This window comes from Anser cygnoides, chromosome 8 (genome assembly GCF_040182565.1).
Source record: "Anser cygnoides isolate HZ-2024a breed goose chromosome 8, Taihu_goose_T2T_genome, whole genome shotgun sequence".
Taxonomy (NCBI): domain Eukaryota; kingdom Metazoa; phylum Chordata; class Aves; order Anseriformes; family Anatidae; genus Anser; species Anser cygnoides.
In genome coordinates, this window is record NC_089880.1 from 28,119,414 (window position 1) to 28,133,517 (window position 14,104).

Consider the following 14,104-nt stretch of genomic DNA (forward strand, 5'->3'; position numbering starts at 1 on the left):
TGGAAAAGTACTTTTATGTATGATGGTGGGGTGCTGCTTGCTGTTAGCTTCTCCTGAGCAGCTCAATACCTAGTCGGCCAGTAATCTTACAGATGGGAACAAAATCGAGGGCTTAAAAAGAAAGTACAATGGGTAATTGTGAACAGAGAAAGAAAATCTCCACTACAAATACCAAGAGATGTAAAGTTACTTTAACAGGGCTACAGCAAAAATGAAACAAAATCTCAGACCTCTATAGACACAGAATGAATTGCCTTCTTAATTTGCAGGAATAACAGCACAATTATTATCACATCAAAAGAAAAGCCATCATTTAAAATGACATGACATCACTGCACAAAGAAACACTGCACAGCAACCCTTGTTTAAAGTGGAATGGAATTCACTGGGCAAATAATCCCCACTTGATATTAATAACTTTAAGGAGCCGTGTTGCAGCTTTGGATCCTGTCCCTGCTAGATCAAGGTCTTTCCAGGGTAGGAAACTAAATTTACAAAGACAACTTATTTTTCATGTGCTCACTTGGATCCAGTTGTACTCCAGTAGAGGATTCCAGATTGTGACACTTAATACACGGATACATCTGCTGATAGCAGAAGGGTGTTGGTCTGGGAATAGAAGAGTTAACTGCAAGTTCTGCAGTGTGAAGCACCAAATTCTGATTGGGGCAATCCTGGCTATGGGAACAACAATACACTATCTGCATAAATAAAACATCTTTATGTACTTACATGCCAAGGCTGCATACATGTGCCATGAAAGCTATCTGCAATAGCAGATGCAGAATTTTTTTCAACCTATTCACAACGTTAAGCATTGAGACACTATCAAAAGCCACTTCTTTAATGCAGATGTACATAATTGAAAGGCAAAATCTTTAGCATTTGCTAAGATGTTACATGATTTAATGTCTCTGGTTTATCCAGTTTCCTGTAGGAATGGGAATGTAACATTAGATATCTGCTATATAATACCTGTCAAATACGCATTTTGCAGAAAAAGGCAAAAGTTCCCGCAAAAACTGATTCTTTCAGCATTATAGTAAAGCTAATCAGGGTTTCATGTTTAAATATTTCCTTTAAAAACTGTGAGATATAAGTAGGGAAAAGACCACTCTCATTACAGAGACTGTTAAAACAGTCGAATAAAAGGAAGGCTAAAATAAAATAGGCATACTTTCACTGTTTACTTAGACTTTGGTTCAGAAAAAAGCAACTAAGCTGCATTATCCTTGCATGATTTATGACCAAAAAAAGATATTTACAGGAACTTCAAGTTCCTTTATACTTTTACAAAATAGGGTTTAGCTACTTCTGGAAATGAGCGAGTCAGTTCTTTCACTCAAAATGAAAGAAACAGGTAAGTCTTAGAAACTTTCCATTTTATCTTGGACATGATGGTGTTGTCTAAAAATCTTCATTGTTTCCAGTATTATTTCAGGGAATACCCACTGAACAGCACGGATATTAAGGTAACATTGCTCATTTATGTAATGGAAGTAAGAATATCATCAGGTGACTACCTAGAGAATATTTTTCTCCGTAAAACACTGAATAACTTTTTTCTTCCTTCTCCCTGCCATACCCATTGCAAGCCAGCAAGCTTTCCTCAAACAAATGAAGAAAAGGAAGCTTTTTATAAAAACATGCTTTCCTTTTCCTCCATAGAAAGCTACAGCTTGCCATGGAAAAGTTTGTCTTGATCTAACTTCCTTACGAACATTTTCCATTATATCATGCTCTGATCATAACAATAAATAGACATACAGTCAAAAATTCTGCCTATCAAGAACAACAACCTGCTGCTATAATCATCCCTTTTGTTTGGACTCATTTGTGTGTGCGCGTATGTGCATGTGCATGCACGCACACGCGTGCGCATGTGGGTGTTACAAATAAGACTTTCCAAATTTCATGGCCCAATTTGGAAGCTTATGTCAAACTTGTTTTGCTTCATCTGTTTCAGTCAGGGTCTTATATCATTGTTGTTGCAAACATGTGGAAAGCTTAATGGAAGTCATTAACTTTTATTTTAGTTTAGCCATATTGTCATCATGGTGGGCAGATGCAGAGATGGTGCTATTCCCAAGATCCTCTTTTTGGAACACTGATGTTGTTTACATCTTCTTGATCAGAAGAGAACAATGGTTTTTACTTATTTTTAAAGCTCTGTTTTGCAAATTAAAAAAGCCCCTAAAAACCTTTGAAAATGTAATTGAAGATATTCCTTTTATTCTTTTAACTGTTTAAAATCCTTAACAAGTTTCTTTTTCTTTTCTAAACTGCCATTCGAAACTTTTGCACTCGTAACTCTATGGGTTACTGTTCAGCTGAAGGAATGAAAAGAATTTCATTAGATGTGTTTTATGTTTCTTGATTAAAAATGTCACCCGAGGCTCAGTGACTTGTTTTACGTTAAGTGACTGCTGTGTGCTTTGATCATCACTTTATTAATGCTTTAATGAATATTAAAAAAAATAAAGCACTGTATTAAAAGTTAAGCTCTCATATAAGGGAACTGAATCCCTTTTCCAAGAACTACAGTATTTCTCACTCAAACATTTCCTTCTATATTAAGGCTTTCTCCAGTTCCCCTGTAGCCTGCTGCAGACTCTTACAGGAAAGCACGACAATTATATTGGAATAAGACTGAAGAGAGAGCAAAAAAGAGAACAGAGTAGTATGCTTCTATTCAAACAAATAAATTCCAGACTTACCATGCACTTGTTTGGTTTTTCTCCAGAATGAACCCTCATATGAATCAGCAGTTTGTAACGAGCATTGAAGGGTTTATATCGGCGGACACAGCCTGCCCAAAAGCAAGTGAAGTCCTCTCCTTTCCGCTGGTCAATGTGTGTCTTTTCTATGTGTCTGACCAGTTCGTCTTGTTGGTCGTAAGTGGCACTGCAGTCAATCCACCGACAGATCTGCTTGCCATTGCCGAGGTCCTGTTCATCCCCTTCGCTGGGCTGAAGGGATTTCGGAGACATAGAGGCGTGCAAGTGAGGCAGTGTCCCTTGAGTTTGGCTTAGCTGCTGGTGTAGGTGGTAAGGGGGAGGCAGCCCCTGATGATGTCGGAAAAGATCAGCAGCGGAGGAATAATCGTCAGCTGGTTCTTGTTTTAAGAAACTCACCTTCTGAGTGCTGTGGGAGGTGTTTTGATGAGGAATGCTACTGCCATTCATCATAAGGCTGAGACTTCCATTCTCCTCGACTTGCTGCATTTGTATCTGCTCACAGTCACCTCTGTCACATTCAGTGGAAATAGGTACAAGACATGCTGGAGGGGAGGGAATACTGCAAGGGTTTCCAGGCTGAGAGCAAGACTGGGGCCGAGAGGATTTTTGAGCACTGTGATGACTGATCTCCACGGGATGAGAGGAAATGCCAGCTGAATTAGTTCGCAGTCCATTCACACAGGTGACCAGTGACGTCTGTGATGTGCGGATGATAGCTGTAATGTCAATTCCTTCGGCTGAAGACGGCACAACAGAGATGCATCTCTTCTTCAGGTTGCTCGTTTGTAGCCTAGCCGAGTGCTGAGGGGTGCCAAGTGACAACGGACCCAGGGAGGAGCTATGTTCATTATTAAACAAGTAGGAAGAAAGTGAATTTGTAAAGCTATTATTCATTAGGTCTATTTCAGGATGCAGGCTACCGGAGGCTCTCAGCTCCATCCCCTCCGTAATCCTTCTATGCGTGGAAGCCTCAGACAGAACCTTATAATCACCGGGGCATTCTTGTTTAATGTGCTGAGCTGGGTGACTTCCATTCAGGCATGGAGCAGCAGAATCTACCGAGTCTTGAAACCTGGGTGACCTGTAATATAGTTTGCATTAAGCATCACGAACTACCACAGGATTTATCATTTTTGTACAAGACACAACATTTGTTAAGCCCCGAAGAATGGAAGCACTTGTTTTCTGCTGAACGTTGCTTGTCTAACGCAGCAATTACATCAAAAAATTCTGCAGCACTTCCTCCACAACCCTTGTATAGGCAGCATCATTTTACATGGGATTAATTTTACACACTGAGCTATGCACAGAACAGACAGTCTCCCCTCTACTGCTACGGGCAGTTCATCAATCACAATCTAGGTTTTCAATGCATAATAGATTGGGCAAAACAATAGCTGAGAATGAAGTTTGAGAGCTTTGGGCATTTTCAAATTATTCAAATATCAGCATTTTCCTCAGAGCACACTGGGAAAATGCCTTGGCAATCTTAACATGAATAAAAAAAGGCTAGCTCCCGTGACGGAGATGCTGTGCTTCGCTAAATTAAAAAAGGTGCTCGATCAGTGGGGAAAAAAGGATTACAAATACAGAACAGCTCGCTTTCAACCAGTGGTCCAGAGCTGATGAGAAATCAGACAACTATTTACTTCTAACGGGTCTACAAAAGATAACTAGGAGAAGTCCACAACCAGTAGATTTAAACTGGCAGTCTATTGTATGTCCATTTCCATTTCTTGAAAATCTGCATGGGTCTGCAAATGATAAGAAGTGATTTTCTGCAGAAGTGATTTTCTATCTTTTTTTGATGTGTTCTGAATCCAATCACTCAGGAAGCATAAACCCCATGTTGACATTTCAGAAGAACTCTTAGGATAACATCTTCTAAGCAGCTAGCAATTGGTTTATGCCTTAACACAAAAAAAAAAATGTATCTTGGTGATAAACATTCACTGTGCATGACCCAATCGTGCGTTTTTCTTAGGACCAGTGTTTCTTTGTTATCTGAAAAGTGTAGTAAGGTTTAACCTGTGGCTTCAACACGCAGTGATCTGCCAGACCTAGAAGAGGAAAGTACATCTGTGTGCAAAAAAGCTGTACCTGAACCAATAAACCCCCCAGAGAGGTCCTCCATGGCACTTACACTGACATGTTCCATATAAATGAATTTTATGCTTTTTTGATGTTAGTGCCACAAAAGCTGAAGGAAACCTGGCCATTTGGCAACTTTTGTGTGTGACACCGTAGCTGACAAATCTGACACATTTTAAAGCATGAAGCACATATGCATAAAATACTGTGGACGTATCCGTACATTAAACTGCAGAGCTGCTGAATAAACAGCATTTATTTTATGGCTTAGATGATTTCACCTCTATTATTTCCATTAAACCACTACAAACATTAGAAGCTGAGACCATTTCTAACTCCTTCTTGGTAACAGCTCTCAAAGAACTGCCAGTTAGAAAATAAATAAAAACAACAACAAAAAGCTTCAAAAAGACTTCCTTCCCATGCAAATGAAGGGTGCAAAAAATGACACCAGTCTGAGGCACACAGCTGGTAGTGGTGCATCCACTGGTGACAGCTTCCTAAGCTACAACAGTTTGCAGCCAGTAGGGCTTGATGTAAAAAAACTTTAAGGCCATGAGAGAAATGAAATTCCCCACCATTCATTGCTACAGAACAATCAGACCTTGCATTCTGCCACCAGAAGTTTAAAAAGACTACATTTAAAAATTTTAGAGGTTTCCATAATCCATTAGTTATAATTTCTCCCTTTAGGTTTGCACAGTTGGTCTCAGGGTAAACTTAAAGCACCTGGTTTTGCAGATGGTGAGTTTAAAAAAAACACATCAGTATTCATGCATTATTTTTTAACATTTACAGAACCATATGTCTGTAAAATATGTGGCATAAGCATAAGTAAAAACCTTTTATTGCACATGTTTGGAAAACCCTGCCTTGCTTGCTTGTAGCTTCACTGCTCAGTAGAAAGTGTGCTGTTTTAAACTCATTCTGAGAAAAGTTTTACAGCATACCATGCCAGGCACAGTATTTCCTATTATTTAGTTTCTTCTGTACAAGAGCTCTTCTAAATAATTCAGTTTGTGCCATAGCTTAGTGGTCCCAAAGCCTCAGGCTAAAGTAAACACAACACGTCTCTTACATCACATAAAGCTAACCCAATCCTTACATTTCAGCCCGTGATAATTGGTGTCATACTATTAAGCTTTCTGTAAAGCTCCCATCCTGCCAGAAATCCATGTGAGGAGTTCAAGCTAGAGTCAGTGCGGAGTACCTGCAGGATGGATACAAGCGTCCTTACCCTGAGACATACTACATTCTCCAAATTCCTAGCGACATCCATCTGCATTTCTAGCACAAGGTCTCGCTCAGAGTCAGGACTGTATTGTTGTGATGCTGCTACCATGCAAAACATGAAACAGTGAAAGAAGGCAGTTTTGAGGCCTTTTCCAATAAGGCATTGGAATACCTTATTTCACAAACAAAAGGGATGAAGGCACTGAATTTAAGCATCCTGTTAGCACAACCTTGCTCTGCCTACTTGATGGTAAGTGCAGGCTGCTTGTGCAGATCAGAAGCAAGTCTTTTCGGGGAGCTACAGCTTCCTCCTTAGCACTGTGTATTTAAACACGTGACATATTTTGTAATTGTTAACTCTGCCGGGAGCATCTGGCTTTGTTTCAATTTCCTGATGTTTAAGCGGTGAGGTACAGAACATCAAAGTTGCATGAATGCAAACTTTATGTATTCCTGGCAGAATTTTACCATCACCGGTCTAGGGAAAAGCCTGCAGGTTCCTCCCAAGCCTGGGGGTGGGGGACACAAACAAAACTGATGTGAGAGAGAGACAAGGTGTCTGGAACCCAATGTGCTTTGTAGCTCCTCTTCTAACTTATTACTGCACTATTTGCTCCTGCAATGGCATCTTGCAACCGGAGATCAGATTCCAGGTCTGGTACACACAGGCAATGCTGGCCTTAAGAATTTCATAATCTCTGGACAGTAGCCTAATATAAATGCGTATGAAACAAACAGCCAAGACAAGAGGGAGAGGAACAGAGGATCGCACGACAGCATGAAGTGCACTGTATGGGCATGTGGATTAGCTTGGGCGGCTCTGGGGGCTTCCAGATGAGTGGCCCTGGGAGGGAGCGGGATTGGAAGGAGAATATGCCCCATGGACATCTCTTCACAGGGAGCATCTGTGTACTCTGCTCAGCATACAACAGCTGAACATAAGGCCTTCGTAGAGTAACAGCAGCCTCTCAGAGGATACTAAAACAGCGTTTCCAAAGAGACTCCCTTACGTGGTAATTGGAGCCAGAGCGTGAGGCCTGTAGCACCATGCCAGAAGTACTGCAGCTCCCAACTGCCCTCAGAGGAAAAGACAACTGTAACTGAGATCTCCAGATTATTTACAAAACAAATGTACATGCCTTCAGTTGCCACTGTAAATGTGCAATCAGTGATAACTGGCAGTTTTAAGGAGCTGGAGGGGATTGTTCTGCTGCACATCCAGGGACCCTGTGCAACACTATCTGACCGCTCCAGTGTCTTCCCTGGGTTTTATACGCTGGGCTCTGAGCACAGTGTGGGCGGGTTAGCGCTGGCTGATAATGGATTATCTGACAAAAGGCCAACATTTGCTGTGTGCTGACTCCAATTGTGGTGAAGAAGGTATTAGGACTTCTCCAGTCCCACACACATCGCATTCACAGATAGCATGTAGCAGCAATTATGTTGCACAACTTAAAAGCTATTAACTGAGTGGGAAAAAGGGGGCAGGAGGAAGAGGGATCGTGATTCTTGGATTAAGGCAGTCAACCCTAGAGTAATTTTTCTGATAGAAAGTAATTCAGGGAGAAGCTGAAGGGGATAACAAGTTTCAGTGCGCTGAGGGAAAAAGGACAAAGACAGTCATAACCCCAAGTCCTGAGGGAGATTTTGGATTGTTAGGGGAGGTGCTCTCTGGTTTGTCTGGGCTTTCTTTGGATGTTGCATATCCTAGAAATGCAGAGTGGTTCAAAGCTCAGTTTAGAGAGCTTGTTGGAATTTGTATCTTCTTTTGTTTCTATGCCTGTCACTAGAGCTGGACAGAACAACCAAACTGCACTGCCCTCCATATGCTCAGGTATCTGTCTGTTCCAGCCCTATCTCTCTCATATTTCAGATTTCAACCTTCCTTCTCTGAGGGAGGTGTAAATCTGGGGGGGGCACAGAGCACCCCTGGCTCCCATTGACTTCACTGGAGCCCGATGGGCATTCGCCCCCACCTCAGCTATGATCACCTACTTCTGGTTCTTCAGGGAATGCCCATGCTTTTTGTTACTTGTTTGTCAGGAACCCTTAGCGTACCAAACACCATGAAGTCATCCCAGCTGCTGTCCACCTTCCCTCACATGCCAAGATTTTGGCTCTGTACCACACACGTGGTGAGTAGCACCAGGACGAAATTGGACATTGTGTCCAGGAGACCCACAGAGCACAGCTGGGCTTGGCATTACCTTGTACATCCCAGACAGACAAAAGCAGTACCAGCCAGATGGACATACGAGTAGAGAAAGGCTGACAGGACACACCAACAACCCATAAAGGAATGGAAGGGACCTTCAAGATATTCTCTGAACGTTTCCAAACTGTTGCTTAGGAAGCAGCAGAGCCTCAAGGCTTTAGACCATGCTATAAAGCAAAGAGGACAGAACTAGGCCTGTCACCTGCCACTTTTCTCATGTTATGCAGCCAAAAATCCTTTATGTTGTTCTGGGAATCCTCTCTCAAATGGGGGCTGGAATGGGTTCATATTTCTGAGGGGGGGTACTGTGATCCACGGTATGCAGTTATCTGTCATTTCCTCATTATAAGTTTCACAAAAAGGTCCAAAAAGATCTAAGCAGAGTACTCTCTTTCTCCTTTTGTTTGCTCTTGCCCTAATTATCTTTGTTTCATAATTGTCCTCACTGACAGGATAAAAAAGGTTGGTAAGCGACAGTTCCACATTGATTCACAAGGCAGCTGGGAGGAAGCAGACTCGAATGAAGCTTCAACAGCATCTACAACTCTTTGCAGCGATAGCAGAATATTTTGTTATGTGGCACAGATACTACTTGTTCTTTTCAAACAAACAAACAAACAGCTCTTTCCACTTGCTTGCCATATTCTGTGCGCCTCCTCTTCCCGAAAACACAGATGTTCTACCCCACTAGTAAATGGAAAAGGGGAAATAAGACATAAATATGTACAATAAAATCAGAAACAGCCAGATTTCCAAGACCAAGCTATAGCCCGTATTTCCTCTTGCTGTGACTATGGAAATTTGGGCCTGATAGTTCCACGCAGAGTGCCAATTATTCCAAGTATCTAAGATAAAGGCTGCAACTTTATTGAGGTTTTTCTTTTCTACAGCTCTTCAAAAAGGTCAAGATTATTCTGTATTACATCCCCTGCCAAAAAGCATTGTAATTAAAATAGATGGACAGATTTTAATTTGTAGCAGGCTTCTATTCACAATGGATGTCTGTTTAGGGTACTTGTTTAAAATCTGGTAATGTTAAATTTGTAACAACAACAAAAAAATAATGGAGTCCTGTGTTTTCATATAATTAATTTATAGCAAATGTTTAAATAGAGATTCTGTTCATAGCATATCCAACTACAGTGTATATATCAAAACCAGAGACCAAATTTTCACATTACAGCCTTAAAAGCAAATACCAAGGATGTGGCTGTATGGGAACATTGAAAATACTTCATTAAAGGAAATGCTGTAGAAATAAAAGTGGCATTGGCTTCCTGTAGGTTTGATGGTGACATGCCAAATTGCCATATGGGAGACATTGGCTTGGGAGTAAGTATCATCCCTGCCTTCCAGGCTGCAAGTTGGAAACAGCATGGCATTGGTGTGGAGAGTGGAGGTACAGAGGAGGCAAGTCTGACCCTACTTAAGCCCCTGGCAAAACTCTCATTGACTTTTGAGCACGCTGGAAGAGCCCCCACAGAGAAGCTGTATTTAAACTTCAATGCAGGGGGGCTGCAGCTGCATATACAGTGACTCCTACTGGCATTGCTTTGGATGGTTGTCTGTGCACATGTCCATGTCCCTGCAGTGAGAACCTGCAAATGAGTAGCGTGGTTAAACGAGCATCCAAAGGACTTCCAAAATGAAGTAAAAGCCAAAAATACTCTTCCAAATATAGCACCCACGGATGCTACTCAAAAACAGTTACAAAAATGAAGCATTCCAGAAGAGCTAAGTATATCAACTGTCAAATCTTGCAGTAATACCTTATATCAGAGTGTGTCAAGTTCAGCTGACCAACATGAAGCAATCTCTCACAGGACAGTGGGTGGTCTCGCATGAGTGGGTTTCCTGTGTGGATGAATAGTCCTTGTCTGCAGACAGGTACTGAGCTACTTGTCATCTCCATGTCCATCATGTTCTTCTTCTCAGAGATCAAGTTACAATGATTGTAGCCACCATTAACTGTCAAAAAAAGAAGAAATTATCATAAGCCTTTGACTAAGAACACGCTATACTTACTACTACTGTGTGTGCTGATTTTGCAACTACTTGCAAAATTCCTGTAAGTGGCATGGCAGTGGAAATGAAAGGTTTCACAAGGAAGCAAAAATTAATTCCAAAGGAATCTGTGAATGATGACTGTTTATTTCTCATTTTAAGTTTTGTGGCTATGCATAATTTAACTCAAAAAAAAAAAAACCTTAGTATGATAGCTTCCTTTCCTTTTGTGTATTTTTATGGCAGAATCTTGCCTTTGTTAGATTTTGTGGAGGGATGTTTCAGAGTCCCTTTATTTTCAGGGAGAGAAGCTCTCTGAAAACAGTGACGTAAGTCAAGTTTTTCTTTGCAGACAATTATCTCTGTGATTATGACTTTAGATGGGCATGTTTCTCCTTTACTGCCAGGTCAACAGTGTGAAAAAAAAATGTAACTAATTTGGTTCAATGTATACATTTAACTGTATTTTCAATGTGAGCTGTTAGTTTAAACGCTACTATTACTACTAATAATAATAAATTCTGTTTTGGTGAATACTACGTTTCACTTGACTTGGAAAAACAGACTAAAGCTATAGCAATATTTTTCAAAGTATATATATAGCCACTAATGATAATTTAGTTGAAAAGAAAGGAAAAAGGGGAAACTAAGAACTTAGATTGTATCGGTCAAACACTAGCAAGAAGTAACTTAAACTGAGGATCTGACTTTTAGACAGCTGCAGTCAACTGAAATGAATCCCTCTGAGTAGCCATATGACTTACAGACACCCTGATCACAAACTACCTACTTTACACTGCTCTTGGGCCCAGCCCTTCTACTGAAGCCCGCGGTGAACCTGCCATTGACAGAACAAATTCTGCCATTTCAACACTACAATTTTGGTATTTCCCAGAGATATAGGTATAATAATACATAGGTACACAGATACCACAGTATATAGCAAACGATATTTTCATGATATAAGAGTAGGTAAAATTCTACTCGTGAAGTTTTGCAATCGCTGCAGTTTTGTTCCATCGTTTTCGAAGTTCAGATCAGAGATCATGCTCATTTTTGGCGGTACTGCTCTGGCACAAACCCTCAAGAGCAGAGGTACCCTTAACACACATGAATCCCCATTTCTTCTACTTACAGTTGCTGTCCCTAAAGCTAACGAAAGGCAAGTGGGAGAGCTCGAGCTGTTGTGGTCCTCTGTAATGACAGTCAATGCATGCTTCGAAAGCAATGACAATGATATTCAGGTTCTTGGTGCGTATAAATGAGAAGAAACAGGTGACTAGGGAAGACTAGAAAAAGTCTCTGGTAACTGGAGAAATTGTGAAAGGGATCACAGCACAAAAGTCCATTCTCCTCCACTGGCTGGGCTCCACAGCTTCCCCATCGTGCTTCGCAGCACCATTGTAAAGGGAAGACCATGGCAGATGAAGACGTAGTCCAGGCAAGGATCCAGACCCATAGAAAAGAGTGGGTACATGTGACACCCAAATTACAAGTCTCCTGAGGCATTATTGTGACATTTCCAGAATAGAATTCCCTGGTTCCAGTGAAAAGTTTTCAGTGTTTGGCTGATGCATTACATTTCTTGATCATTTATTTGTATGATTTTTTTTTTTTTAAGCTAGAATCTTTAAAATTGGACAAACAATACGGGATTTTTCTTAACCATCTCCAGGCACAATACTAAGGTACATCATAAGTCTTAGAAAGCATAGGGCAGAGTTATATATATAAACAGACCACGTAAAATTTTTAGGAATAATACATAAGATTTTCATGTATTTAAATTATACAAAATGGACCATTAACCTTCTTCATGGTAATTAATACTTTGGTTATATCAGATTTATATTCAGAGACTGTGATATCCACTGATATTTATATCCAATGATACTCTGTGACTGCTCTAAAAAGCTCTGAAGGTACAAAGAAGCTGTACAGAAATGGAGCAACTTTTGGCCTGTGCAGAGCAGTCAGCTGTATTTGATGGGTTTGGACCAAAATGTTTAAGATCATATTGGATACCTTTCAGCTTATAGTGGGTGTCTGTGAGAAGTAGCTCTGCCCTGGATGTAATCATGACATAAATGATCATTATATCCTCTGGAGTCTACAGCTCCATGGGGCTTTATTCCTTTCCTATTCTGGCTTATTCCTACCACAATTTAACTCATTTCAATGGTAATATCTACCTTAGCAAGACGGTACAGACAGACTTGTGGCTGTTAATTTGGATTTATGAATCACATCTAAAGGGTATCCAAATACACTGCTGAACACTGGTGAAAGAAGCTCTATACAATTTTAAAGGCCGCACCACCAAGAGACGTTGGTAAATCAGTCATACCTACAATATCCAGGCCACAGTTCCTCACTTTTTCCACCAGTAATATTACCTGGAATATATGCAAACTGCATCTTCCCTCCAAAATACCATGGACGCTTTAAAAAGGTTTTAGATTTATACTGGATCTGTAATAAAAGGAATTTCTTTTTTTTTTTTTTTTTCATTCCCCATTTATACATCTGAAATTCATTAGGGCTTTCTAAATATGCATTTTATCAATTTTATCATGTTATCAAGACAAGGAAACCTGACGCTTTCACTCAAAATTCAGCAATACCAACTGTAGCACACGCTGATACCAATTTGTGTGAAGATGGAGATTTCCTAGAATAACATGGACATTATTCCCATGCTGTCAAAAATGAGTATCTTCTCTTGTAACTGTCAAATCAGAAAATACATTTTCTCCCTGCAAAGGAACAGAACAGCCATGCTAAATCTGTGAAATTCTGTGTGTTTCAGACAATCTGCCACAGATTTGCCTTCACAAAGTCCCTCACAGATTTGTTAACCAGAGCTAAAAATTTCTTGCACAACAGTGCCTTGTGTGAAGTCACACTTGCATCCGAACACCTCTGAAATATGCCCACCGCATGGCAATCGGAACAATGATGGACAAGTAGCAGCACCTTTGTCTCACCTTTTTTTCTCTTTCCACACAGCAAACCACGACAAGGACTGTGAGATGTCTCTGAACACAGACAACTGGAGTCTACATTCAAATGTTGGGAGAGCAAATTCATTGCCTCCGGAGAAAAAAAAAAAAAAAAAAAGGAAAAAAATGTCTGGTTTACACCAGTGTAACTGAGAAGAGAATCTGGCCCTTTGACAACTGGCTTTTTTATGCAATATTAATATCACTGGCTGGCATAACACAAGATTTAAGCATTTTCCATGTCTGGAACTAGATCTCCTCTTTCACTGGTATCGAGGGGCCTTTAACCTACATACTGTAACTTACCAATACCAGATGAAAAGAGCACACTCCCTGCCTTACACCAGAGCGTTCACTCTGCTTTCAGTAGAACCATAGCTATTTCATAAATCCATATAAAAAACTAATCCTAATTTACAGAGAGTAAATCTAATAAAAGCAGAATGGTTTCCAGAAGGATCTCATGGAAGTGGAATCCATCAAGGTAACTTTTGTCTTTCTCTTTTGCTGTCCGGCAGCTTTGATTTATATCTTTACATTTAAACACTCACACAGGGAACAGAAGAGGTTGATGCAGAAGTGTGCAAAGGCTGCAATCAGGCAATTCCTTCCATATGAGTAATCAGGTTAGTTCAGCTTTGGATATCTTGCTGCTTTCGTTCTGGGGTAACTAACTTTGGGGGAGCGTTTCCTTGATTTATGCCAGATTAAGACTTGGGAGAATTGGTCCCACGGACTGTGACAGGGCTACACACCTCAGGAAGGACCGCTCACAACTGGTCGGGATCTGCAGAGTCAGCCTGGTGTCTCTTGCTAGGGGC

General features: G+C 40.6%; 1 protein-coding gene across 6 annotated transcripts in view; it reads right to left on the minus strand.

Annotated features, from left to right (window-relative positions):
* Positions 1–14,104, minus strand: part of GLIS1 (GLIS family zinc finger 1) — a 191,855-nt gene that overhangs the window by 95,823 nt on the left and 81,928 nt on the right. For all 6 annotated transcript variants that reach the window (XM_013176272.3, XM_013176273.3, XM_013176271.3 and 3 more), the window contains 2 exons: positions 10,047–10,245; positions 2,718–3,819 (listed from right to left, as the gene is read on the minus strand). In XM_013176272.3, coding sequence (XP_013031726.2) covers positions 2,718–3,819; positions 10,047–10,245 — 1,301 coding nt within the window. The remainder of the gene's footprint in view (positions 1–2,717; positions 3,820–10,046; positions 10,246–14,104) is intronic.